Genomic DNA, 27,435 nt, shown 5'->3' with positions numbered 1-27,435 from the left:
CATGATGTTTAACACTGGCCTTACGTCCTTCCACACATACTGTTTGTGTTTCTCTTCTGCTTATGGAGGCTAACTATGGCCATGGCTGACAAAAGTTCTCTCTCTATTTTCCTGCACGGTAGAAGGCTAAATCTGTTAGGTGTTTCAGACGATTGACTTTTACTTTGTTGGGTATGTGGAGACCCATAGATTGGGAATGTTGTGTTCATGATCTCTGGTGTATGTCTTCTTAGCATAGTTGTGAAGTCAGGTAATAGTACAGCATAAAGCTTTGGATAGCCCCACAACAATGCATCTGGTTAATCCATATTCTTTTGTGTCTGGTTTTTTCCTTCCTTTATTTCAGCAAATTGATGGAGAAGCGTTTTTACTTATGACCCAGACAGACATTGTGAAAATTATGAGCATTAAGCTGGGCCCAGCTCTCAAAATTTTCAATTCTATCCTGATGTTTAAAGCGGCGGAGAAGAATTCCCACAATGAACTGTGATGACAGTGAATTTGGGTACCATCAGCTTCCGCTTTAATGCTCATCATGTTTATTCAAAGCACAAGGACGGTTCTAGCTCCTGACTGAGAAGTCTCCAGGATCCCAAGAGCAGCGCTATGGGATTCCATCCGTCCCTCCGGACTGCATATACATTCTTAGGAAACGCCTGGGCTTCTCACCAGCTGCTGTCCAGCAACGGTCATCTTTCAGTTCTGCTCACTGAGCTAAACTTACCTTTGTAAATCTTTTGGAGGTGGGAGGAGGGTGGGGAAATGGGGGCTTCATTATTTATGGATGGGGGGCAAAATAAGAACTTCGGCATTTTGTAAACATTGTTGGATTCTCTTTCATGTACACTTTCTTTTTTTCAATACTTTCAGAAACCTTTTTATATAACTGAATTTCAACCTAAACCAAATCCGTTGAAACCTGGCTGAGTTGAGCCTGGGACTAGTGTCAGTCGTGTTCGCCCTGTGCCATATTTGGAATTGCAGCATTAGCCAAGTGTAACTTTGCGAGTCACGATATTGCCTAACTGTGTGTCATCATTTGTTGGGACTGAAGAACTGTAAATACTATCTTTCTTTGAATCCATGTTTTTACTTTTGCACGCATTATGAGTTGTTAAACAAATTACTTTTCACCAGCATCTTTACTGTTATTACCAAAAAAAATGTATATAAAAGAACAGAATTGAGAAATAAAATATATAAACCTACTTAGGTTTGAATGAAGTAGTGTATCTGGGCGGAATCAGTTGTGCACAACATGGTGCCCATGTGTTTACACCAGTGGGTATCTGAGGATTATTCGGTTACATTCCAGGGGATGTTCATCAGGAGCTTGATTTAGGAGATTATTGTGTGCATCTCTGTAAATGACATGGAAGTAACTGGTGCTTTATAGAAAAGGACTCTTTCTGTTGATGGAAACACTAATCGTTCAAGAGATCCCATCAGTCATAGGTCCTCCAGACCCAGGGGATTTCCTCAGAGTGAGCTGAGAAGCAGGGCATTGATGTTACTGCACAGACCTGGTGTGACATTGTTAACACCAGCAGACCCCAAAATTCTCCATGCTCACAAGTCGAGGAAGTGGTTCCCAAAGCCATTATTTGGGAACCTCCAATGTGGAAAGATTCCTTTTCCTATGAAATATTTTGCCTTGATTTTTAAGCATCTGGATGCACTTTAAATGAAAGCCCTGGGTTATTTATAAATTCATAGCTGGCTCTGTTTCTTTTGTAAGCATGCACTTCTAGGGGGAAGGTAAATTATTTTGTCAGTCTTTTGATGTACTTTCTAATTCCAGGATTAGACATTTGTCCAAGGACTGCTTTAAAAATAGGAAGTTTAGTAGCATGCTGTCGGAACTCTGGGGAGAGTCCCACCTCTTTCCATAAACTCTTTAATGTTTTTCTGATGTAGGACTTCCTTTGATGTGCCATAGTAGGAGTTTATTATCAGTCCTTTGCATTTGTCATGATTCAAGGTAAAACAGGGTCCCTGACATCTGCAGTGTCCAATTCATTTCTTTGCATGAATCTGCTAAATAAGCTTTTTATTGTTATTTTTCCCTTTTTCGTTGTGTTCAGTATTTGTACATTAACTTGCACTTGTTACATGTGATATGAATGAAATAAAATCTTAATTACAGATTCTTTTTATATATGTATGATTTTTAAGGAGGTTATTAAATAGGAGATATAGAGAAAACCAGGAATAATATCATATCTAAGAAAAGCTATATAAGGCCTGGGTATATATTTGAACACCTACCTGGCATTTATAAGACCCTGGGCTTGATCTGCTCCACTACAAAGCGATAACGAATAAATAGCATTAGAGATACCATAGGTCTGGGAGTTGCCTCGATGCTAAAGTGCCTGTTACAAAACATGAGGACCTGAGTTTGGATCCCCAGCACCTGTGTAGAAATCAGGCATATCTGTAACCCCAGTGCTGTGGAAACAAAGGCAAGTGGATCCCTGAAGCTAGGAAGCCTAGGTGAATTTATGAATCCCAAGTTTAGTTAGTTAGAGACCATGCCTCAAAAGAGCATAGGTAGTGAGGCTAGAGAAGTAGGCCAATGGTTCAGAGTACTTGGATCTCAGCCACCTTTAACTCCAGTTCCAGGGGATCCAACCCCTTCTTCTGGCCTCCACAGGCAGTAGGCACATACACGGTGTACAGACTGCAGGCAAACACCCATACTTCTTTTTTGTGTTTTTGGTTTTTTTTTAATAAAAAAAAGAAGAGGAAGTGGGGAGAGTAGTGATACAAGAAGACACAGGAATATAGCAGACGGCCCACTGGCCCACACAGACACACACGAACAAGTCCACACACCACAAAGAAAAGGTGAGTGTGGCAGGGGCACAGCATAGCGATCTAAGGACTGTAATATTGAGTATTTTTGTGTATTTGTGTACTTCGATGGTAGGATAAGTCTTAAAAAAACAAATAAAAACCCTTTAAAAATCACATTTTTAGCCCAAGTAGTTTTCATCCACACTGAGAATTTTTTTCCTTTCTAATTTAAATTTAAAGTGTATGCTATAATGAAAGAGATTTTTAAATCTTATTAAAGATTTTACTCAAGGCTACACAGAGAAACCCTATCTGGAAAAACAAAACGGCAACAGAAGATTTCACTCGGAAGCAGTATGTCTTCCGAGAAAAACAAAACACTGAACATTCTTGGGTGGCATAGGATTCATTGTGATCAACCATGATATCTTTTTGCTGTCTCATCACTGCAATATGGACTAGGTGCACTTCTTTCTAAAACATTAAAGTTCAAGATGTTTCTAATCAGGGTTCTAACCAAAGAGACCAAAGAGGTTGTCCAACTCATGGGTTTTCAAGCCATCACGCGCTGAGTTAAATTCAGGGTCAGACCCTAACTGGGAGAATTTCACCTCATAATGTCCTTTAAAAACTGACACTCCTGAATGAGTAACCTTGGCCATAGAATACCTACAAACTCAGATCATATTCAAAGCTTTTTAGTAGTATTTTATTACCAAACACAACAGAGAGCTTAAGTATCTAACTTAAGGACAGAAGCATCAAAAATTCACTGACATTTGAGACAACATGATTCTTCAATCCTTACCTCTAAGGCAACCCTAAATCAATTTGCAGTTGTTTATGAAGCTTCGGCCACCCTGGGAGGTCAATTTGGATAGTCTTAAGTGATAGGAGATTGACATCTGATTTCCTTTTCTTTCAAAGATGGAAAACAGGGACTCTGCACATCAAAGATCAATGTCTCCAGGAAGTTAAAGGTTTGGGACAGTCTTCTCGGACACTCAATCCCAAACACATGGAAAGCAGCCACCAAAGCAGCCAGGGCTGTGATGCAGTCATCCACCTTGACAAGCTTCTCTTTGTCTAGATACAGAGAAAACTCACAGCCATTGATGTGGAAAGGGTTTTTAACTCCCAACACCGGGGTGGATGCATGTACCTAAAAAAAGAGGAATGACATCACTACCCACTGATATGTCAAACAGCTAAATAATAAAGCATGCCTGCACGTCACACAATGTTAGCAGTAAATGAGCTAGTTACAATATAGCCTAATGGTAATACAATGAAATGACTTGAGTAGACCACTGACCTTATACTCAAGTTATACGAAGGTATAAAATGAATGGCCATAAATATACTACATACCTTCTCATTCACAACGACAAAAAGGCTGGGATCATCCCCAAAAACATCTGGGAGGAGTAAACATGTGGCGGTCATCTTCATATCTGTCAGAGTAAGCATGTCCAAGTAAAAGAAATGGGCTTTTGGAAATGGTAAGAAAAACTAACATGAAAATGTGGGATTTGCTTTTTATTAAATTATTGCTACCTTCCAGTGTGAAAAGCAAATCTTCTCAAGTGAGTATTTCACAACCATTTTTTGCATGTGTAAGTGTGGTCTGTGTCCATATGTGTTTGCATCTTTACATACGTGTGGGTGTGCGTGCAAGTGCGTGTGGATACCCAGAGTTGACACCCAGTGTCTTCCTCTACTTATTTACTGAAGCAGGGTCTCCTGCTGTACCTAGAGTCTGCACATTCAGTCAGTCCTGCGCTAATAGCCAGCTTCCCTCAGAATCCTGTCTTTGCCTCCCAAGTACTGGGATTGCAAATGGCCAGCACAACTGTCCAGAACTCCAGCCCTCATGCTTGCACTGCAAACACTTTACTCTGATCATCTCCCCACGCCTCACAACCATTTTTAACAAAGATTTTTCTAATGAAAACTTCCAAACTTCAGGTTTACCCTCTAGGTCATGGCCAACAGAGACCAAAGTTCTGGGCTGTGCCCATTTGCCAGGATGATTTAATGTGTTTGGCCTTGTAGTGTGTCTTGTAAGATTACAGGGTACTGGTGCCGATAATATAATTTATAATATTGAGTGAAGTTTTTTTAAGGTTTTATTTATTATGTGTATAACATCCTGCTTCCATGTATATCTGCACACCAGAAGAGGGCACCAGATCCCTTAATGGATGGTTGTAAGCCACCATGTGGTTGCTGAGAATTGAACTCAGGACCTCTGGAAGAGCAGTCAATGCTCTTAACCTCTGAGCCATCTCTCCAGCCCCTTGAGTGTACTTTTTTAACCCAAGCTTTTTTCTCTCTCTGTTTGAAAAGCTGTTTTCCGTCTCACTAAATTTCACTTAATGCAACAAAACACTTCTGTCTATAGTTGCAGAAATGGCTGAGACCGCCCCATCCCTGGGCTTTACTGACTCTTCCGCACTCCTTCATCTGTATAGTGTTTCATCTTCTCTTGCAGTGCCGTATTGATTGGATTGTCCACCACTGAAAAGGCAGACAGTATATTTTCTGAGTAGGATTCCAGAATATGCTTTGTTTTCTTATAAATATCTGTTTTCGTAAGAAGCTGGACTTCTCGGAACATCTGATAGAAGAAAGAAATACGTATGTCAGGCCACATGTGAAGGTTACTAGTGTTCAGAATATAAGGGAGTGGATCTCTCATTAACATTGTATTAAGTGTTCACAAATGACTTGGAGTATATACCTGAGTTTTTGGTGGCTCAGTGTATTGGATGCAGGACAAGGAGAAAAAGAATGAAAGTCTGAAGTGGATAGTAAAACAAAGAGTGGATACAGAATTAAAACTTTGGAGCCTGGAATGGTAGCACACACCTTAATCCCAGTGCTTGGGAGGCAAGGCAAGTAGATCTCTGAGTTCAAGGCCAACCTGGTCTACAGAGTGACTCCAGGACAGCCATGACTATATAGAGAAACCCTGTTTTGAAAAAAAACAAAAAACCTTCAGGAAACTTTTCTTCCTTTTGTTCTATTTTAAGGAATTGGATGTTTTCCAATACTAGAATTGAAATTAAGGCCAAGCCCGGCAGTGGTGGCACACACCTTTAATCCCAGTACTCAGGAGGCAGAGGTAGGTGGATCTCTGCGAGTTTGAGACCAGCCTGGTCTACAGAGTGAGTTCCAGGACAGCCTCCAAAGCTACAGAGAAACCCTGTCTTGCTGTCTCGGGAAAAAAAAAAAGGAAATTAAGGCCAATTACAAATTAAAAATTTAGATATAAATTCTACTAAATGAGGATCACAAAAAGTAAATACACATGTATACTGGCTGTTTGGGTCACAGGATTAGAAGTCTAGACACATTTCTTTATATAAACCACATTGTTACCATTACAGTTCAGTTTTCTTAACTTGACATAAATCTAGACATAGCAGGGAAGAGAGACTCTCAATTGAGAAATGGCCTCTATTAGAGTGGACAGTGGGGATGTCTGTGGGTGTCTTCTTAATTGCTAATTAATGTAAGAGGGCCTAGATGGCACCTTCCAGGGCTCTGTAAGAAAGGCAAATCTGGGAGGCAAGCTAGTAAGCAGTATTCCACCATGGTTTCTGCTTTAGTCCCTGCCTCGCCTTTTCCTGATGATGGACTGTGTAACCTATTAGCCAAATTGTTTTGGATCTGTGTTATCACAGCAACAGAAACCAAGCTAGGACAGTTATGTTTCATTAGCATCCCAAAAGAGAAAAAAACAGGAACACTACTCTTGAAAAGTAGCCAATCAGGCTGGAGAGATGGCTCAGAGACTAAGAGCACTGACTGCTCTTCCAGAGGTCCTGAGTTCAATTTCCAGCAACCACATGGTGGCTCACGACCATCTATAATGAGATCTGGTGCCTTCTTCTGGTGTGCAAGTATACATACAGGCAGAACACTATACATAATAGATAAATAAATCTTTTAAAAAAAGAAAGTAGCCAATCTTAGGACGCTAAGGGAGTGTTTTAGAGACTGTAAGATGAGTTAAACAATAAACATCTGGAAGAGTTAAGCCCCAAATCAAAGGAAAAACTGATGGAAGCCTCTTGACTCCAAACTACTTTTCCCTACCTTTCCCAGAATTTCCTAAATTTGGACTCCCAGAGAATTCCATCCCTATTGCCACTCCTCCTGTTGACAGAATGAAGCCATCAGACCCCTCGTTATCTACACCAATATGGTTAATTTAGTCACCACTGTTCTTAAAATTGTAGCATTCCTTACAATTCTTTAGATATTTTTGGTAAATCATAAATTGACCAAGGATTAGGTCTGAAAGTTAAGTCATTCGGAGCTGGAAATCATGTCCTCATCAAGGGACCATGGCTCTTGTGAGGCAGCTCAATTAAGAACTGGTTGTTCCTCTTGACCTGCCAGACTTCATCATTTGTTTGGGAAAGTTTGTTTTGGGTTTTGCCCTTGACTGGGAAAAATGAAACCTAGGGGTGAATCTTACTCACAAGGCATAGACTTCTGGATGCCATGTGAGTGCCTGAGTGCTTCAACTCATCACACCAGCCCCAAGCTCTTAACAACACTTTATGCTTCCTGTATCAGCCCTCAGTCATGCAGCAGCCTCGGTTTTCAAGGCATTAAGGAGACCAGATCTCAGACAGTGAGCTTCTTCCTATGTCCCCCACTTATTCCAAAATCCTGCCCAGCACACAACAATTGTCTATCATTCTCAAACTCTCGGCTCTTCCTGCTGGCCTGAGTGGGACCACTAATTGCTGCTTGTCCCCACCTGTTCGGTACAGCCACCTCAGTGTAGCTCTGCACAGCAAGCCTCCCTTACCAAGGATCTGAGTCCCTAAGGCCTGCAAGCAACTGCCTATCTATTTTTGTTCCTTAGCTCTATCCAGGCTGGCGGTGGAAACTCCAGGTCAGTAATCGTACACCAGTAGAGCAAATCAAAACTCAGGTTCTTTACATTTTCCCATGCTTTATTCACTTTGCTCTTAGGTATTTCAGTGAAGTTATGGGTTTGGTTTTGAGTCAAGGTCTTACTAGGTTGCCCAAGTTGGTCTTAAACTCTCTGTTGTAAAAGCTCTTCCTGCTTCAGCTTCTGATTGGCTGGGACAACAGTTTCATACCACAGAACCCACTTTCACCTAACCAAGGGATGGATGCTGAGACTGCTTCATGGAAGGAGAAAGTCACAGCACCTCACGGGGCTCTAGAAACTTCAAGCATTTAATTTTTTTCTCTTCCCTCCTAACTCCCTGCCTCACTTGACTTTCATCTTATCCTTAAAGAGCAGAATTCTAGTTAAAGTTGTATACAATCTAATGTGATTTTTATAATTAATTTTTAAGTTTTTCTGTTAAGGGAAGCAGAGGCAGGCAGATCTTTATGAATTCAAGTCCAGCCTGGTCTACAGAATGAGTTTCCCAGACACACTCCAAAACTACACCGAGAAACCCTATCTCGAAAAACAACAGCAACAACAAAAACAAACAAAAATATTTTTTGAAAAAGTTTTAAAGGAGAGGATACTAATGTTTATAAGATGGTGAAGTGTCAGGGTTGACTGCCGCTCCCTCCCCCCACCCCCAGCCACTTCTCTTTCTTCTTCAGAACCTGTATCAGTAGCAAATAAACTCTGGGTGGTGACAGACAGTGGAACAGTGAGATCACTTTATACCCTGGTTGATTTTTCTCGACTTGATTCAAACCCAGGCTCATCTGAGGAGAGGGAAACTAAACTGAGATAATGCCCATATCAGACTGGCACATAGGCAGGCCTGTGCAGGGCATTGTCTTGATGGCGAGTGTGGGATGGCTCAGCTCACTGTGGAGAGCGCCACACCTTTTGGGCAGGTGGTCCTTGCTCAGAAAGCAAACCGAGAAAGCCAAGGTGAGCAAGCCAATAAGCAGTATGCTTCCATGGCTTCCATTTCAGTTCCTGGCTCTTGGTTCCACAATCCTGGTGACAGACTATGATGTGAAAATGAAATCCAAATAAACCCTTTCTTGATGAATTGGCTTTTGGCTATGGTGATTTATCCTAGAAATAGAAACACTAAGACACTTTATAAAATGATTTGATATTATAGAAGACAAAGAAAACTGTTACTTGGAAAGTGTTCTGAACAAACCATCTCTACTGTCCAAATGCATGCAAAATGGAGTTATTCGTGTGAAAAAAATACCCTAACAGTACAGACACCTCACCCCCAACCTGGAGTGTGCTTATACAGGGAATTCTGATCCCAAAGACAACAGCACTGGTTATCTCAACAGTCCTCCTCACACTGTCCTGGGACTCACACACCCACTGTCTTGCCAGGCTGTCTGGCCACTACTCCAGAGGAAAGAGGGAGAAAAACAAACGTGACACCAAGACCAGAGACTGTTCTAGTGAGTAGCTTACCTGGTAAGGACACTTCAGGAAAGGAAACATCTTAAGAATGTCCTTGAGAGGTGTTCGGCAGCCAATCATCTTTCTTCTGATTTCCAAAGTCTGACTCATCCTCCTGTCAATTTCTCTCCAGTCCTTGTCTGTTTTCGTGTACTCTCGCTGGAACCAGTGGATATGTTCATTCACCTCGGAATCTAAATAAACAGATTCTTCCTGCCAAACATTTCAAAGTATCCGTTAGTCTCATGTTTCAAGGCAGTTAAATACATCACGGAAACTTGGCTCTCTGAGAGACTGTCGTCCTGCTCTTTATGATGTATCCCTAAGGTGTGGATTGCCATGTGTCATTTCACTTGGCCTTGAACATTGTTAGCCAAGGAAGAGTCATTTATGATAGAAAATTAGTTTCTTTTTTCTTTTTTTATTTGAATTAGAAATAAGATTGCTTTACATGTCAAACCCAGTTCCCTCTCCCTCCCCTTCTCCCCTACCACTCCCTCAACTAAAACCCTACCTATGACATACACTTTCTGTTCCCCAGGGAGGGTGAGGCCTTCAATAGGGGTCATCAGAGTCTGTCATATCCTTTGCAATAGGGCTTAGGCCCACCCCTGTGTGTCTTGGCCCAGGGAGTATCCCTCTATGTGGAATGGGCTCCCAAAGTCCATTCCTAAGCTAGGGATAAATTCTGAACTACTACAGGAGGCCCCATGGATTTCTGAGGTCACCTCACTGACACCCACATTCCTGGGATCTGGATCAGTCCCATACTGATTTCCCAGCTATCTTTCTGGGGACCAAGGGCTCCCCGTTGTTCAGGTCAGCTGTTTCTGTGGGTTTCACCAGCCTGGTCTGGACCCCTTTGCTCATCACTCATCCTAATTAGATAGTTTCTTACAGTGGAATTATAGTCTATGCTTTTTTTCTTAAAGGACTGTATTTGTTTTTATTTATGCCAGTGTGTCTATTTGTCTGGATGTGCACCATGTATTGTATTGGCAGTTGAGCTGTTCAGGACAGGTGCTGAAGCTGAACCCAGGTTCTTGGCAATAGCAGCAAGTGCTATGAGCTTCTGAGCTGTCTTTCCAGGCACCTGTAGTCTTGACAAATTTTAAAGAGCTATATTAATTCCTACTTATTTGGTTACATGCAATCAGATTCTCCAGAAAATTCACTTTATCACAATGTTATTTCTATGAATTTAATTCTTAGAAGACAAGAAAGGGTTTTAAGTAAGGTTTTGTTATTTTTCTCTCTTTTGTGCCTGTGTGTGTGTGTGTGTGTGTGTGTGTGTGTGTGTGTGTGTGTGTATGTTTAGGGGTACACATGTATGCCCATGAGTGTGGAGGTCAGAGGTTGACATTAGATTTCTTCCTTGATAAGTGTCTATAATGTTATGGAATTGAACCTGAAGGTCACCAGTTGCCTGGATTGGCTGACTGGGAGGCCCAGGGATCCTCTAGTCTTTACCTCCCCACTAATGGACTAGAGTTACCGGTTCATGTCACCATACCGACATGAATGTGGAACACTGAACTCAGATCCACATTTATTTAATAAACACTTTACCCTCTGAGAAGTCTACCCAGATCTGTATTTTTTCTTAAGTGCTTGCTTTGTAGTTGCCAAGCATGCCAAGCCACCAAAATTTAAAATAACAACTGTTTTGTGTGTGTGTGTGTGTGTGTGTGTGTGTGTGTGTGTGTGTGTGTGTGTGTGACAATAAATCATCAGTGTGGCAGTCTTGTTCATTATACACTGGGTGGGTTGGGAGTAGCAACAGAATATCTCATGGACCCTTGTTAAAAAAAAAAATCTAAGACAATCAGTTTTGAGAAAGCAAGAGGGAAACCTTTCTGTAAAAAATCATTTTGAAGAACACAGCTGATTATATCTGAATGAAAATTAATTGGCAGTCTAGCTCACCATGGATGCAAGCAGATGTTACCTGTAAGTGAAGAAGACAGTATCAAGTAACTAGAGACAAACGCTAGGGAAACTTCATGTCCATCCCACTGTCTGTAAGCTTAGGATGACTAGCCAGAGATAGATCAAGTGAATTCCTAGGAAAAACATAATTCATCACAACAGCTTAAAGTAAATTTCTCCAATCTTACATAAAATTCCTTACAAGATAAAAACCTTTTCACAAAGAAAAATTAGGGATTTTAAAGTTAAATTCTACTTGACATTTGAGGCTGAGTGCTCTAAATTTATGCAAAATTGGCCAGAGAATTAAGAAAAAAGGAGAATGCCTCCAGCTATTCTACACTGCCTCTCTGATGTTACCTTCGAATATGAAAGAACAGCGTAGGAAAGGGGAATTCGTATCCCACGCATGAAAGAGGCTGAAATACTAGGGACCAGGAAAACTAAGGGGCTTATCACTGGAATGCAGCATTCATTTGACATTGCAAGAGAACTGTGGAACTAAAGAGAAATGTGGCTGATTTCACATGTTATCATGCTGAAATCCCAGTTTGGGAGCCACTGTTATGGAAAGGTTTGAAATATCAAAGAGAAATGTAATGTATTAAAGGCTCCATTATTTACTTGGCCTGTCCAAATATACATGAACATTATACAGTGCATGAGCCAATTTGAGATGAAAAACAGGATCATTGAAATAATGTTGAAGAGTATCTCATATAGCTCCACATTTATTTGTGATTTAAGGGAAAACATTCATCTGAATAAAACAATGAATTTAAAAAACTATAGTTATTGAACAACAGCAAAAAAAAAAAAATCCCACAAGCTACATCATTTTTGAATGGTGAAATTTTAGAAAAGATTCCCCTTAAAATCAGAGACATGTGAAATATGCTGTAATATATTCTTACACAGCTGTCTGCTGAGACAAGGAAAGAGAAACAGGTGTCAGTGGGATGGATGGTCTACGATCCTTTGGCCTACACACACACACACACACACACACACACACACACACACACACACACACGAAAACATACACCACACACAGACACATGCACACACCACATATACACACATACATAGCACACACACACACACATTCACAACCACACACACACAAGCACATACCACACATGCATATATACCCATTCATGCACACACACACCACACACACACACACACACACACACACACACACACACACACACACACACCACACACACGCACCACACACACACTAATTAAACAATTTAAAATTCAAGCATGAGGCTCTTCTGAAAAAGAATGGGGGAGTGATGGGAAGGTATCAGATGTTTCACAACTGTGCAATCAGAGCATGCTGCTGTTATTGCAGGGGTAGATGGCTAGAGCAGTGGGGGACAACACACGTTTGGATACAGAACCAGAGAAACAACAAAGGTGCACCACAGGCCCTCGTGGAAGAGAAGGGCTATTTGACAAAAGTAGGCAGCATAATTTTGCTTGCAAACAAAAAAGAATCCTTCTTGGTTTAAGGACTTTAATGTTAAAGGCAAAACTCTGTGTAAAAACTAAAGGAAATAGAAGGATGTTTTTATTATTTCAAGGTAGGAAAATATTTCCCAAAGGCATTAAATCAAAAGAAAAATGACTGATAACAATAATTGTATTAAAATGACAACTTTGTCTGTTACAACACAAGCAGAAATACATTTAAAAGGAAGGGCACACGTGTATGATTCTTGTAAATAAGGGGAAAATCTCACAGAAAAAAAAATGGCCAAAAACATGAACAGGGATTTTATGGAGAAGTAAATGTGAGCCATTTACAGATATATGAAGATATGATAAATTCATAAAAATCAGGACCAACAAAACACCAATTTATATCCAGTAGTTTTGAGTGTGAAAGAGATCCAGTAAGTGTTGCTCAGGGAGTCAAATGTCTACAGTCTCTTACAAAAACAATTTAGCTCTGTCTTGCAAAGTTGCATATTTGCATAATCTCTAAACCAGCAGTTCAATGCTAAGCAAAAGTCTTTGGCAAAAGCTCCTGCAGAGGAACCAAGGTAGCAGGCATGTCCTAACAGCCAAAACCAGACTCAAGTCAGACATTGATGGACAGGAGAGCAGCCAGATATGGCAGGGTTCCCTGTCACATTATATTACCAAGCCCTGGAAAAATAAATAAATGTCCCATTGAACTTAACACCCTGATTGGATCCCAAAGACATTATAGCAGATGGAAAACAGGAAGTTATCCAAGTCAATCCTATTCATAACTCCACATCTCAAAAATAAGCCACATGGAACATTAGATTCATTGGAAACTTATGCACAGATGACCAAAAAAAAAAAAAAAAAAAAAAAAAAAAAAAAAAAGCATTGTCTTAAAAAGCTGGTGAATGATGACATAAAATTCCAAGGCACACTTACTCCAGATACCATGGTGTTGGCAAGGTGAGGGTTTGGGGAGGAAAGGAGAACCCAGGCCCAAGTAACAGTATCAGTAGTGAACAATTTGTAAGCTAAATGTCATTCCTGGTGTCCATTTTGTCTCATAAATTGTGTATATGCCACACACCACACATCATTTTGTATTATCTCAAATGTGCAGAAAGTATCTTTTAACAAAAAATGTCATATGTGTTAAAAAATAAAGGTGAATCCAAATTTGAGTTTAGAAAAAGCTTGCTACCATAGAAATATGAGATTTTGTTGACATTTATAAATTGACATTTATAAATTACAATACGCTTGATGTGCTTTTCCATTATGCCATCCCTTACCCGTTATGATGCTAAAATACCTAGGCAGCTACTATTTGATCTATTAATAGGACTAGCAACTTTTAAGGTTTGTGTTCCAGACTGGGTGTATTTACTTATTAGAAGAGTGCATCAGAATTTTAACTTCTCAATATTCTTGCCTTTTTGAATGGCTTATCTGTTGCTAGATGTATTATTAATGGCCTTTACGTTGTCAGAGTTCAAAGGAATTTAGAAATTGCTTGGTCCAGATCTCTCTCCTTAGGAATGAGCACACTGAGATCCTTAAAGACAAAGTGACTTCAAACACAGAGAAGGCCAGAGGAAAGTGGATACTTCTGCCCAAGGCTCATTCCCTAGCAGTGAACACTGGGCAGAGGGGACTTGGGGATCAGCACATCTGACTCTCACAGAACTGCCCTTGAGGTGTCTTTCATACAGAAAATGTGGGATATGCTTTCATAAGAACAGATGCAAAGGGAAGAGGAAGGAAGGCCGAAGGCTGAAGACACCACTCCTGCCCCTGGAAACCTAAAAGGGCACTACAGGACAGTGGCCTCAAGGGAATCATCGACATTTGATCAGAAAGTGAATTCCAGTTGAGTTCAGACACACTAGCTTTTCCTTTTCCATACTGATAGTGGTAGAGCGGTCTCTACAACCCCTAGAGATTCAGCTGGAATGTCAGAGTCTAAGCTGATGTCTGGGACAGAGACAAGAAGATAAATGTGGCACATTACATGTCAGCAGATCATTGAGTCTGATTTTGAAAAGGAAGATACAGGATGCTTAAAAATGTAGCTAAATATTTTCTTCTTCCATGAGGTGAATAAACTCAAGTTGCATTTTACTAAACATAATTTTTAAACTCTGCAGTCTGAATGATCCTGCAAAGAACGTGTCTTGGTATAAGCCCAGTGTGGAGGTGCATTTCTGTCACCCCACCAGTTGGCAGAGGAGGCAGGAGGATGGGAGTTAAGGTTATCTTTGGCTATATAGTGAGTTCAAGGCTAACCTGGGCTACCTGACAGTCAGCATCAAATACAAAGTGGGGCTGGAGAGATGGCTCAGCAATTAAGAGATGCTCTTTCAGAGGACCTGAGTTAGAGTCCTCATAGCCCTCATAGCCTTCAGCAACTTCTATACCAGTTTATCCAATGCTCTCTTCTGGCCACCAAGGGCACCAGGCATGTATGTGATACATAGATGAAGAAGCAGGAAAAACACTTCTACACATACAATTTTTTTTTAACTTTAAGCATGTTATCTAAAAATGTTCATTGTCCTTTAGTATACTACCAGTATACTATCAAAAATCTACTTTAGTGGTACTGAATGAAATAAAGTCTGCTACTATGGTGTTCTCTATAGAGTGTCTCTCTCTTATGCTCTATTTTTTCCAAGGTTAAATGGACTTGAGAGACCCAACATGGTAGGCACTAGGCATCAGCTTAAATGTGGTTAGTTCATTTGAAGGGCATACTGGTAATACTAGATTTCAATCATTTCATATGCAAGGACTGAATGTAGAGTGTATCATTGTTTTTCATAACAATTGCACATTGAAATGATAATATGGTGGCCATAACTGGTTCAGTAACACCAATTCCATCTGCTTCTTTTTACCTTTCGGAATGTAGTTGCCAAAAAAATTAGAAATTACCTATGTGGTTCATACTAAATTTCTGATGAATAGTGCCATGTTGGAAACTGAGGTTTATTTCTGCCAAATCCAGTTGTGCCTGTTTTTAATTTTATTGCCTTTAAGTAGAGTTTGGGAATGATGTTTTCCCTATGGGTTCTGATCAACCTCTGGGCTAACATGCAGGCCTGCCTCTCAGGCGAACAGCAAGCAGTTTGCTCCATAAGTCTTGCCCAGTGTTTCTGAGTATTCAGCTGACTTGTAAAGCTTCCCAGCATTAGGAAATTTGGTGCCTGCTGATGGCAATAATTGTATTCTATCCAGAATACAGTTAACTGTCAACGTTTTTCTTCATTTTCTGCTGTCTAGTTTGGTTTTGGACCAAGAGAGGAACATCTGTGGAAACGGATATAAAAATAATGAGTATTTATGCAATTAATCACCTCATGTCAGCTGCAGTATAAAACAAATAGCAATGCCCTGAGAAACAGCCAAGGGGACTGTAAGGATTCCTGGGCAGGCTTTGGCACAACTTGAAGCCCATTTTATTTCTGAGCCAAACAAAGTAACACAAAACTCCACTTTACAACTTTAAACCCAGGAGGTGTGTACATTCTGAATAAATAGGAAAATGCTTTAAAGAGAGAGTCGGATGGTAAATGTAGTATTGTTAATTTAACAAATGATAATTAGTTAGCTTTCCACATTTATTTAGCAAATTCTTGGAAAGCTATGGGATACAAGGGCACTATTGAAAACATCCATTAAATTCCTATGTCACTATCCTACATATCATGTAGGTTACCAAAAAAAAGAAAGAAAGAAAGAAAGAAAAAGAAAGAAGAAGTCCAAATGCCCAAGTTTCACATCTCAGTGGGGCAAATGTTCATTTTATTCCTTCCATGTTTCAGACTCTGAGAAGTGCCCTTAAAGTTAAGGTCACAATGGAAACAATCTATCTCTAGGCTGAGAAGGGTTTCCAAATGTCTTAGGAAGGGAAATAAAAAGTGGATGTGTTTATATGAAGGGAAATAAGTTTTCCACTTTTTAAGCAGTTTTATTGCAGCACGTGGTAATGCTTCTCACAGATGTCCCTCGTTGGCTAAAGAACAAAGACACAGACTCTGAGACCCATGGGGTGGAAGGCAGGACCAGCCGGATCCTCAGGGACATCCATAACTCCAGGAGTCTGACAGAGGACAGAAAAGTCACAGAGAAGCAAAGCTGAAGCCTGGAGTTCCCCCACACCGCTCAGGCTAGGAGTGGTTATTGGCAGGAGTGTCAACCAATAATGGACAGACACCACTACTGACTACAAAAGAGCTGCTGTCAAGAGTAACTTCAAGGGGAAAAAGTATGTGATATTCAAAACAGTATTTAAAAGTTTCTCATTTTTTCTTTTCTTTTGTTTGTTTGTTTGTTTTTTAATGGGGATTGAACCCAGGGACTTGCACCCCATCCCAGAAAAAAAAAGTAATAAGAATTTAGATATTTCAACAGATATGTTTAGAGGGCTGGATAGATGGCTCCAAAGTTAAGAAGATGGGCTACTCTTACAGAGACCCCAAGTTGGGTTCCAGTACACATGCCAGGTCGCTCACAAACACTTGTAGCTCGAGGGAATTGGACACTTCTGGCCTCTGTGGCCCCTGTCACACACACATACACACTGGCACACATACACACATACACATAATTAAAAATAATAAAGCTGGGCATGGTGGTGCACACCTTTAATCACCGGCTCAAGTGGCAAAGGCAGGCAGATCTCTATGAAGGTAAGGTCAGCTTAGTCTATATAGCAAGTTCTAGGACAGCCAAGGCTACATAGTAAGATCTTCTCTCAATAAAAAACACTTCCTTTAAAAAGTGTGTTGGAGTGTTTAGAAGAGGCCCAGGGGGTCTCCATGTGATACTTTTGGTAAAGTGACACCTGAAAAAGAGTAAACATCAGTCTGTGATATTGTGTGGGGCTCTAAGATCCAGTGTCCCTGTGTACACTAGATCCCTTCTTCCCCTTGCTGGATGAGAGCAACATGAACAGGACACTTCCCAGTAGCCCTCCCCATACTGCCACAGTGCCTTGCCTTCAAAGGACCAAGACAGTGTTGATCCTTGTGTTTCTTGGGCTGGCCCAAGAAACCAGTGTTTACAAGCTGCTCCTAGCCCAGGGCTCCTACTTTGATGCAGCACCCCTCTCCTAGTCTGTAATTCTTTTGTAGTATGAGAAGTTGCAGGCTACAAAGTAGTCCAGGGATGAGTCCAACAGGAGATCATTGTCTTTCCCCTCATTCTGAAGTATTTAATCAGCCACTGACAATAAAAAAAATGCATTTCCACTAAGCCGGGGTGACAAACATTCAGTAACCAATGTTAAGAAGAAAATGCAATGTGTGGTGACATGAGACCAAGAGAACAACAGAGTAGAATTGAAAACATCAGCAACTTACACAATTGCTAAAGTTAAAAGATCTGTTTTGAAAATCTATAGCATTTTATTTATTTATTGTCTTAGTTAGGGTTTCTATTGCTGTGATGAAACACCATGACAATAAAGCAAGTTGGGAAGGAAAAGAGTTTATTTGGCTTACACTTCCACTGTTCATCACTGAAGGAAGTCAGGACAGTAACTCAAACAGGGCAGGAAACTAAAGGCATGAGCTGACACAGAAGCCACAGAGAGATAACGCTTACTGGTTTGCTCTCCTGGCTTGCTCAGTCTGTTTTCTTATAGAACCCAGAACCACCAGCCCGGGGATGGCAACACTCACAATAGACTGAGCCCTCTTCATCAATCTCTAATTAAGACTAGCCAGCATATTCAGCAAGAAATATTCAGTAAAATTACTGTATATTTTAAAAAACGAGTGAGCAACAGGGTGACATGGGTCATCAGTCCAAGAGCATACTTCGCAAGCCTGGTGTCCTTTGTCCAATCGCCTTAAGCCATATGAAGATGGAAGGCGAGAACTGACTCCACAAAGTTGTCCACTGACCTCCACACATGCACCATGGAATGCTCATGAACACATAGAACATACATGCACACTAATAATTTATTAATTTAAAAAAATAAAGGAAACCTGGTGTTCAATGGATGGAACTACAAATTATTGGGTTCTGGATTACCTGGACACATTCACAGCAGGTTACCACTACCCTGATCTCAGCCTTTCTCCTGTTCTAATTTATTTCTTTTGACACTGAAAATCCAGTGCTTAGGAAGTGATGGAATATCTGCTGTACTGACTGAAAGACCAGGCAAGCACCAAGAGGTTGGGAAGGCATTTTTAAAAATAGTGAAATACCCAGCTTCTTGAGGGTTTGGTCTAGAGATGTAGCCTGGAACAAGGCAATCTATCCTTAAATTACAGTGATGGTGTTGGTGGAGCAGTCAGAGGCACCCCAGCACACATGCACAGGTAGGGCATTGTCGTTGCTATTGCTTTGGGTACTGTAACCAAAAAGCATAGTGTGTAAAGACCTAACCCAAGAGACTTGTAGAAGGTCTCTTTAGGAACAAGAGATGGAGCCCCTGTTCAGAGACACACAAGTGACTTTGATTATCTGTGGAAGCTATGTGATAGGATTAAGAAACCTGTCTTGGTTCCTTGAAATGTTTCCCATTCTTGTGTTTTATCATCAAAGGAAAAAAAAAGAACAGAAAGCAAAGTGTAAAATCAACCCCTTCTCCTCCCATATCTCTCCCTCTAAGGGAACCATCCCTCTTTCCTGCCTTGGAATGCATGGGCAACCTCTTGCTTCTTGCCTGCCCCAACATTTTGCATCTCTACAGCAAATGAAATAGATTTATTTTTCTATTGTGTGTAAATATTGTACCAGTCAAGCAATCTTTTAAATATGAGATTTCCCCAACAGTATCTAAGTCCAAGCATCTTTGATGTTCAAACCTTAAGAGAGTTATCAGAATGTCAAGATGGAGATTGAAAGTAATTTAGGCAATCAGTATGAGGCACTAAATGCCATGAGATAAATCCAATGTATTGAGATTCTGCCAACCTCCATAGTCCCATCCAAAAAAAAATTTTATCACCATAGGAGCTAAAATATATATAGAGAAATACATGGATTCTGTGTTCCATCCTTTAAAAGCTTATGACTTTATAGAACACAAAATCACAAACAGAGAGGCTATAGAGTTTAAGGAACAGTGATTTACAACACCACTTAAAAAGGGGAGATAAGTAAAAACTTCCAATGGGATTTCTTTCCCAGGAAAAATGTTGTCTCCTCAGATGTAAACAATAACCAATCACCTTTTTAGTTTAGATGGCAGGAAGGTAAAATCTCTGTTTAATTACACAATAAAGCCTAGTCCTGAAAAATTGGATTCCCTCTTCTTTTTTAAACAACAAACCTGTGTAGGCCTTAGAGGGGTCCATCCTATGATGTAGCCAACTATTGAGGGTCTGGAAGAGAAGACCCACACAGACTCTAGCTCTGGACAATTCTACTGTGCTTTGAGAAGGGACACAAATGCACAAAAGGACTCCAAGATGTTATATGAATGGAAGAAAAACTTCAATATAGATTGGGCCTTCCTAAGAAGTCCAATCTATTACTGTAGCTAGCAATTAGTCATTTATAAAGGGGCATGTTTTTCTGAGGCCATCTGGGGCTTTGAAGTAGTTAAAGGACATATATTAAGACTCACAAGGCCTCCCCTTGGTGGAGGAGCAATCTGTAGTCTTTGCCTGGCCCTCAGTTTGAAGCTACTCACAGAGAGGGGTTGGAAGTCACCTGGACCAACAAGGGAGGGAAGCCAGTATGGAGCTCTGTACCCATGCTTATGGGTAACTGCCTTCCTGCAACCTTGGGACTGGGGACTGCCTGACTTCTTCAATGTGAGTATTAAAATGTTCTTAGGCCTAGGAGCACAATTTAGTGGAATAATGTTTGCCTAGCATGCACAGGCCCTGGGTTCAATCTCCAGGGTTCAAATAAGTGAATAAATTAACATTAAGAATCCAACTCTCAAGTCAGGCAGTGGTGTCTCATGCCTTTGATCCCAGCACTTAGGAGGCAGAAGCAGGCAAATCTCTGTGAGTTCAACACTAGCCTGGTCTACAAGGCTGGTTCCAGGACAGCCAAGGCTACACAAAGAAACCCTGTCTCAAAAACAACAAAAGAATCTGACTTTCGTTAGTAATATGACTTTCGTTAGTAATATGAACATCGCAATATGCACCACAAATAGTTGAGATAGTTCAGGCCTATAATCCCAGCATTTGGGAAGTGAAGGCAGGAGGGTCAGCCACTCAAGGTCAACTTTGGCTACATAAAGAATTTGAAACAAGTTTGAGCTCACTAGACATTTCAAAAACTAAGAGAAGAGAATATGCAATGCATTATAGACCGAGAAAAAAAGAAATGATCCAGGAAACCAGAGCTCAAGGATTTTTCCAGTTTCTTCAAAGGCTGTGAAGAAAATTGGTCATGAAACATTTAACAACATCTTGGTTTCCAAATGTTTACTGCCACCCTCTTTAAGAAACATTATGTCAGCCATGCAAACCGTCAATTTTATTGTTAACTTTTTAAAAGTATCTCACTTGTTTTAATGCTACAATATATTATCACATCATTAATCAGCCACAGTTGTTTAGGATTGTTTATGAGTGTTTAGGATTCAGGCTTACTTTTATCTGCACAATTTTAATTTCATCAGATCTTATGTCAGCAAGAGACTTCCTTGTCTGGCCTCTTCGATGTCCAAATTTACACTTATTTCTCATGACTTGTTCATCATCTTCTATGGGTCTTCGAACGTATTTAAAGCGATCTTTGAGGGCTCGTTTCCATAAAAACTGTGTAAAATAACAAAGCAGGCCAATCAATCCTTAAGGAGCTTTGTGTAGTCCTACAGAACAACACAATTTTTGTATGTCACCCTAAGGGTTGAAATTATTTTCATTTTATATTAATAGAAGCCATGAATCTATCCTTAGATTTATCCTGAGAAAAATTTTGTGATGTTATTGTTCAAATTATAATCACCCAATTACAACTAAGGAAACAACAAACAAACAAAAAAAACCCAAACAAACAAATGTACTTTATTTCCTTGTGGGCAAATGGAACCACTAAGAAAGCATTAGTCAAAGATCTGGCATTTAGCTATTGCTATTCCTGGTTTCATGGCTCACATTCCAGCATTCCTTGTCTTCAGAAAGCTCTATAGCCTAGGTTGAGAAGATTCAGATTCCAGTACTAAATCTAGTATGTACTAACCAAGTAACTTTCAATAACCCCTTAGTCTTGGTTCTTCAGCTACCAAATGGAACAACATGACCTTTCCTGCCCAACACACTGTGTGTATGCATGCATGTATGCAGGTGCCTCTGCAGAGGTGCATCACATGTGTGCATGTGCACATGAAAGCCAGGCATCAATATTGGGTGTCATTTTTTCAGGAGCCACCCTCCTTGTTCTGTCACTGGCCTGGGGTTGAATGACTAGGCGGGACTGGCTGGCAAGTTAGCTTCAGGGATCTGCCTGTCTCCATTTTTCCAGCCCTGGGATCATAAACATTCGTGTAACACCACACTTTGGTGTGGGTGTTGGCTATAAAAATTGAGTCTCATGCTTATGTGGTAAGCACTTTACTGACTGAGTGAGAAAGAGAGAGAGAGAGAGAGAGAGAGAGAGAGAGAGAGAGAGAGAGAGAACATGAATGCCAAACTTGCCAACATAGACAGGGGAAAGACCACAATGTTTCCCTACACAAAGAATGATAGGCAACTAAGAAATGCTAAGATTGGGAGAAGTAGTCTTCTCCAGGAATGAGCATACCAGTTCATTATCTAATACCAAATGGTCATCCCTGAAAACATACCCAAAGTATACAGGTTATATGTAAGAATATCTATGCACATATCTGAATATATATGAAAGTAACAGTTATTGAAAAAAAGTCATGAATTTGAAAGAGTAAGAAGGGTATATGAAAAGGTTTGGAGGGAGGAAAGACAAGGGATAAATGAAATAATTATATTATAATCTTGAGATAAAAGAAAAAAATTAAGTAAATAAAAGACAAAATACCAGAGCCAGAGTGGAAAATGCAAAGCTTTTATTTCAAATGGACCAAGATGAACAGGGTCATGGGGCCACACAGTCACTTACAAAGCCACAGCCGTCCTCATCCAGGAAAGGGTGGGCCTGCAGCAGAGCGTTGACCACGTCATTGTACTGCTGGGTGGTGGGGTACCTGTCCACAACAGATGAGATGGAGGTTGTTTCAGCAGCCCCCAATCAAGGTGAGTCTAAATGACACACAACTTTCTTCTAAGCTTTCTCTTTCTGTGGCGCCTCTCTCTCTCTCTCTCTCTCTCTCTCTCTCTCTCTCTCTCTGTGTGTGTGTGTGTGTGTGTGTGTGTGTGTGTGTGTGTGTGGTCTGTGTGTCTGTGTGCAAGTATGGAGGCTTGAAGTTAACCTTGTTCCCCTGCACAGTTAATCTTGTTTGTTGAGATAGGTTCTCTTGTTGTGAACTAGGCCCACTGATTGATTAGACAAGGCTAGCTGGCCAGTGAGTACCAGGCATGCATCTATTTAGTACTCCCTCCCCCTGTGCAGAAATACAATCACAAACATGTGCCATCATGCCTAGATTTTTATATGGCTGTTGGGGCTATGCAGCAAGTACTCTACCAATTGAGACAGTAACCACATCTTCTCTACTCAATCTGTGTATTAAACTTTTATTCACTGTGTCACCCATAAGACAAGGAGACTTGGTTCTACACAAATTCTACTCTCCTTTACAGATCATGTTCTCACTATTTCTACTCACAGTGAGCCTTCCAGGTACTTAGTCATATCTGCCTGGAGAAACTCAATGATCCTTATCCTCATGCTGTGATCAGGACACTTCTGCTCCGCCAGCATGCACTTGACGTCATAGGGAAATTCCGGTAAGACATAGGACTTAGTCCATTGTGATGCTTTATACCTCGCTAGAACATGCTTTGCATGTCTTCTGTGGGTCAAAAACGCCAAGAGTGAAATTATGTGCTGAATCTACATGTAATATATTAATTCTCTATGTTCTGAAAACCTTGGGTATAAACCACTTCCTGACACCTAAATATACCATAGACACATAATCACATGGGTTTTAGAATTAAGCTCAATCTTGGAAAATATCATCCCATACGTCTTGAAGAGCCAAGTTGCAATACATGTCTCAAAATTGAATGAAATATTTAATAGACAGAAGTGATAAACCGCAATTCCACCAAGCAAGCGAAGCCACAATAAATCAGTTTTATTACCCAGTTAAGAAAATTTTTCTCATCTACTCTGCTGCTGTTTGTAGCAAAATACAAGATGTTCCTGGCTTGGTCCTTGGCTATTTCATTAAGGGAAAGCTGGTCTCTACACTAAAATAAAACTCAGTGTTCTTATTCCAGGGACACAACTCTTGAGTGTCAGGAGTGAAGGTCACAGGAAACTATAACGTCACAAAGTCAGTTATCTGCTGCCCAAGGCTGCAGGTTGCCAAATGGATTGTGGGGATGGCTGGACAAAACCTTCTAAACATAAATTTACTAAAATTAAGTCTCTGTACTCTTGAAATTGGTGGATTTTATGGCATATAAGTTAAGCATTGATAGGACTGATTATAAAATTGAGCTTCAGAACCACAATAAAACCTTAGATAAGAGGCCTGTCCTAATGAATACACAAAGAAGGATTCAAAGTAACACAGAAATCACAGTTATTCAACAGCAGTAGGCAGCTGTCAACCTAGCACACTAACAGGTCTGAGTAGGATGGAAGTGAAGGGACCATGGTGAGCCAACTACAAGACAAGAGAGACATTTCTTAAACTAGTCAAGTAGGTTAATCCTGAGCATGGTTGAATTTAGTTGTTCAAATAAAACTCAGATGCATTTTTTAAAAGCCAAATTTCCCTCAGTATTGTAAGTCACCCTTTATCAGAATGAGTGTGCTATCATGGAAAGTGAGGACTCAGAAAGCAGAAGGCATCTTTATTTCTTTTTGTGGTAAGCTCACTCTCGTATCTCCCCTTTGTCATTGGCTGTAGCCATGGTGAGAAATGTGTCGACAATAAGCACACCAATAATTTCATACTGGGCTCAACACAGCAGCAGGCAACTCTCAAGCATAAATTTCTACCTCAGCTCAAATTAGTTTCCAGTGTGTTTCTCTCTCGTTTCCCTCATCCGCTCAGCCAACATGTGTGGGGAGGGTCCCATGCCAGCTGCCCTTACACCACCCCCATTTCTTTGGGGACTTTGATTCTCCCATGGCCAGATTCATTCCCATTAATCACAGAGACCGAGGGTAGAAGGTGAAAAGACAAGTTTTGAGGACTAGGCTTTATGCTGCCCCAAAGACGTAGAAAGGTGATGTAAGGAAGTCGATGTTAAACTGGGCTTCAGTATAGTTCAGGGCCCATTTATTTTTCTCCAGTGAATTTTTAAGCAGCTAAGTCAGCCACAAACTCTCTGTGGCCTTCTAAGATTGCTTTCACTCATCTCACTCCATCAACAGATAACTTCACTATTTCAATAGTATAGAAGAGAATTTAGTTCAATTTCTGTCTTTTTGTAGCACCTGTTTTGTCCGTATATTTATTATCCTCCACATTATGGTAGGGACTATAAAGCATGAGATTGTTCTACCAAATCTTCTGAATGCATTATGACCCATGCCTACATTGAAGATAATAGTCTATCATGATCCAAGAAGACAAATTAGGCAAATTAGAGGCATCAAATGTTCCTTTTCTTTACATTCAAACAGCATATTTTTGAAGTGACTATAATCTAAGCATTGCAAATGAATATGTTAAAATGAATATCATGCAAGAAAAATAACTCTCAAAAGTTAACAAATACATTCTAATTCAGAAGTAGATAACTGCAGCCACAGCTATTTTCCACCCACAAAATTATATTTGCATTGTATTAAAAAGATCTGTACTATGGTCTTACAATTATTCCCAGTACTTTCAGCAAGCTAGAGTTTAGCATAACACCAGCGGGTTGTCCTAAACTAAGTACAGGAGTCAAAGGACTCCCAAGTTGAAAGGATACTAATATTTCTCTTCTCACTTCTAAGTCAGGGCTCTTTGACAAGCTTGCCACCACAAACACAGCTCTGTTTTCAATCCTGGGTATAAAATAAACCTTCAAGCCATTTAAAATATGTTAATGTGACCTCAGTCTGAGAACATACTGCTTGCTAACTGCTAAGTTCATAAAGTGATAAAATATATATTCATAATAAAATTTATAATAAAGCAAGCAATTTGACAAATGACAGTATCACTATTATAATTTCAAACTTGCTTTAGAGTCTGACAAATGATAATTATATATATTTATGAGATTAAAGTGATACTATGGTATACCTATGGTATATTTATACAATCTGGAGTTATTGAGTCAAGCAGAATAACCTATCCATCATCCCCAATTCTCGTCAGTAATTTCACCTGCTCAATGAAACATTGCATTTTTAAATTGTGCACTAATTTTTTTAAATGATGAGATGGGATTTCTCATAAAAGGCTCATTGGATTTCTAACTTTGCCTAAATGTAATAAGAATGAAAAATCATTCATCTCTTTCCAAGAGCAAGGCTGACTGTAATTTAATGGGGTTCACATAGGATAATAGTGCTATTTTTGTGACGAACGGGTCCAGTGGACTATCAGCCTGCTAAGGAAAACCCTTCACAAGAAAACTCTGTTGATCATCTGTAGGGAGCTGTTACAGGAGGCAGGAACTTTTTCTTTGCATAGTACAGATACCATTGCTTAGCAAGGTTAATGCCTGGTGATTTTTCTTAAAAGAATGAGACAAGTGAATGGAAGGAATTTGTATCCAACTCCCCATTTAAACTCCAAAAGATGCCTCCAAGCACTCCCATCATACCTTTCTTTAAATTCTTTTATCTTAATCTCTCCTCAGTCATCATCTTGATAATGCTTCTGTCATTCACTATCCCTTCTTTATTTGAAGGTTTATTTTTATTTATATGTATTTATTTTATTTATGCCACATGTGTGGGTACCCAAAGAGGCCATAAGAAGGCTTCAGATTCTCTAGAGATGGGATCATTCACAACTTGTAAGATGTGAACTGCTCAACAGAGATATTGGGAACCTAACTTGGGTTCTCAGGAAAAGCAGCAAGTGCTGAGCCATTTCTCCATTTTCCTGTATTCGCTTTTCCATGCTCTACTCCATACTGCCAACAATTTTCCTCTGTTTCCCTCCCATTCAGCACATCTGAAATAGTTTATCATCTTTAAAAAATACTAGATTCTCATTAATGTCCCCTGTCCTTCTGTGTCTATGTTTCTCTTATTGGTTAATGAATAAAACACTGATTGACTGACTGGCCAGGCAGGAAGTATAAGCAGGGCTAGGAGATGAGGAGAATTCTGGGAAATGTAAGCTGAGGGAGTCACCATGTAAGCCCGGGAAGAGACGACACACCAGGCATTCTCCAGGGAGCCAAGACCACGTGGAAATACATAGATTAATAGAAACGGGTTAATAATTAAGACAGAGCTAGCCAATAAGAAGCCCAAGCCACCGACCAACCATTTTGTAACAAACATAGTGTCCATGTGTTTCTTTGGGACTGAAGCAGCCACAGGCCATGGCCGGGCTAAAAAACTCTCATTACAGCCCCCTCCTCCTCCCCATATTCCATATTGAACCCCTAACCTGTATGTGATATGACTGTGTTTGAGGACAGGCTCTGTTAAGGTAACTTGATCTAGATGAGGTCAAGGGGGTTGGCTGAGACTTAGCATCCTTTTATGAAGAGATACCAGAAGTGTACCTTCTTTCTCACGGTCCTGTGAGGATGTATAAAAAAGGTGGCTTTCGTAGTTAAGGTGACTACTGCTGTGAT

General features: G+C 40.2%; 2 protein-coding genes across 15 annotated transcripts in view; one reads left to right on the top strand and one right to left on the bottom strand.

Annotated features, from left to right (window-relative positions):
- Window positions 1-2,147, top strand: part of L3mbtl3 (L3MBTL histone methyl-lysine binding protein 3) — a 117,967-nt gene extending 115,820 nt beyond the window's left edge. For all 13 annotated transcript variants that reach the window (XM_027402880.2, XM_027402876.2, XM_035440325.1 and 10 more), the window contains one exon: window positions 347-2,147. In XM_027402880.2, the coding sequence (XP_027258681.1) occupies window positions 347-490 (144 nt within the window). In that variant the 3' untranslated portion in view covers window positions 491-2,147. The remainder of the gene's footprint in view (window positions 1-346) is intronic.
- A 1,535-nt stretch (window positions 2,148-3,682) lies between these two features.
- The window catches only part of Samd3 (sterile alpha motif domain containing 3), a 35,218-nt gene continuing 11,465 nt past the window's right edge, over window positions 3,683-27,435 (bottom strand). For both annotated transcript variants that reach the window (XM_035439080.1, XM_027402886.2), the window contains exons 4-10: window positions 23,331-23,516; window positions 22,664-22,748; window positions 21,178-21,345; window positions 9,206-9,406; window positions 5,248-5,419; window positions 4,171-4,253; window positions 3,683-3,961 (exon numbers count right to left, since the gene is read on the bottom strand). In XM_035439080.1, coding sequence (XP_035294971.1) covers window positions 3,683-3,961; window positions 4,171-4,253; window positions 5,248-5,419; window positions 9,206-9,406; window positions 21,178-21,345; window positions 22,664-22,748; window positions 23,331-23,516 — 1,174 coding nt within the window. The remainder of the gene's footprint in view (window positions 3,962-4,170; window positions 4,254-5,247; window positions 5,420-9,205; window positions 9,407-21,177; window positions 21,346-22,663; window positions 22,749-23,330; window positions 23,517-27,435) is intronic.

Source organism: Cricetulus griseus, chromosome 2 (assembly GCF_003668045.3).
Source record: "Cricetulus griseus strain 17A/GY chromosome 2, alternate assembly CriGri-PICRH-1.0, whole genome shotgun sequence".
Taxonomy (NCBI): Eukaryota; Metazoa; Chordata; class Mammalia; order Rodentia; family Cricetidae; genus Cricetulus; species Cricetulus griseus.
The sequence above is the reverse complement of the archived record's forward strand: the minus strand, read 5'-3'. Positions and strand labels throughout refer to the sequence as shown.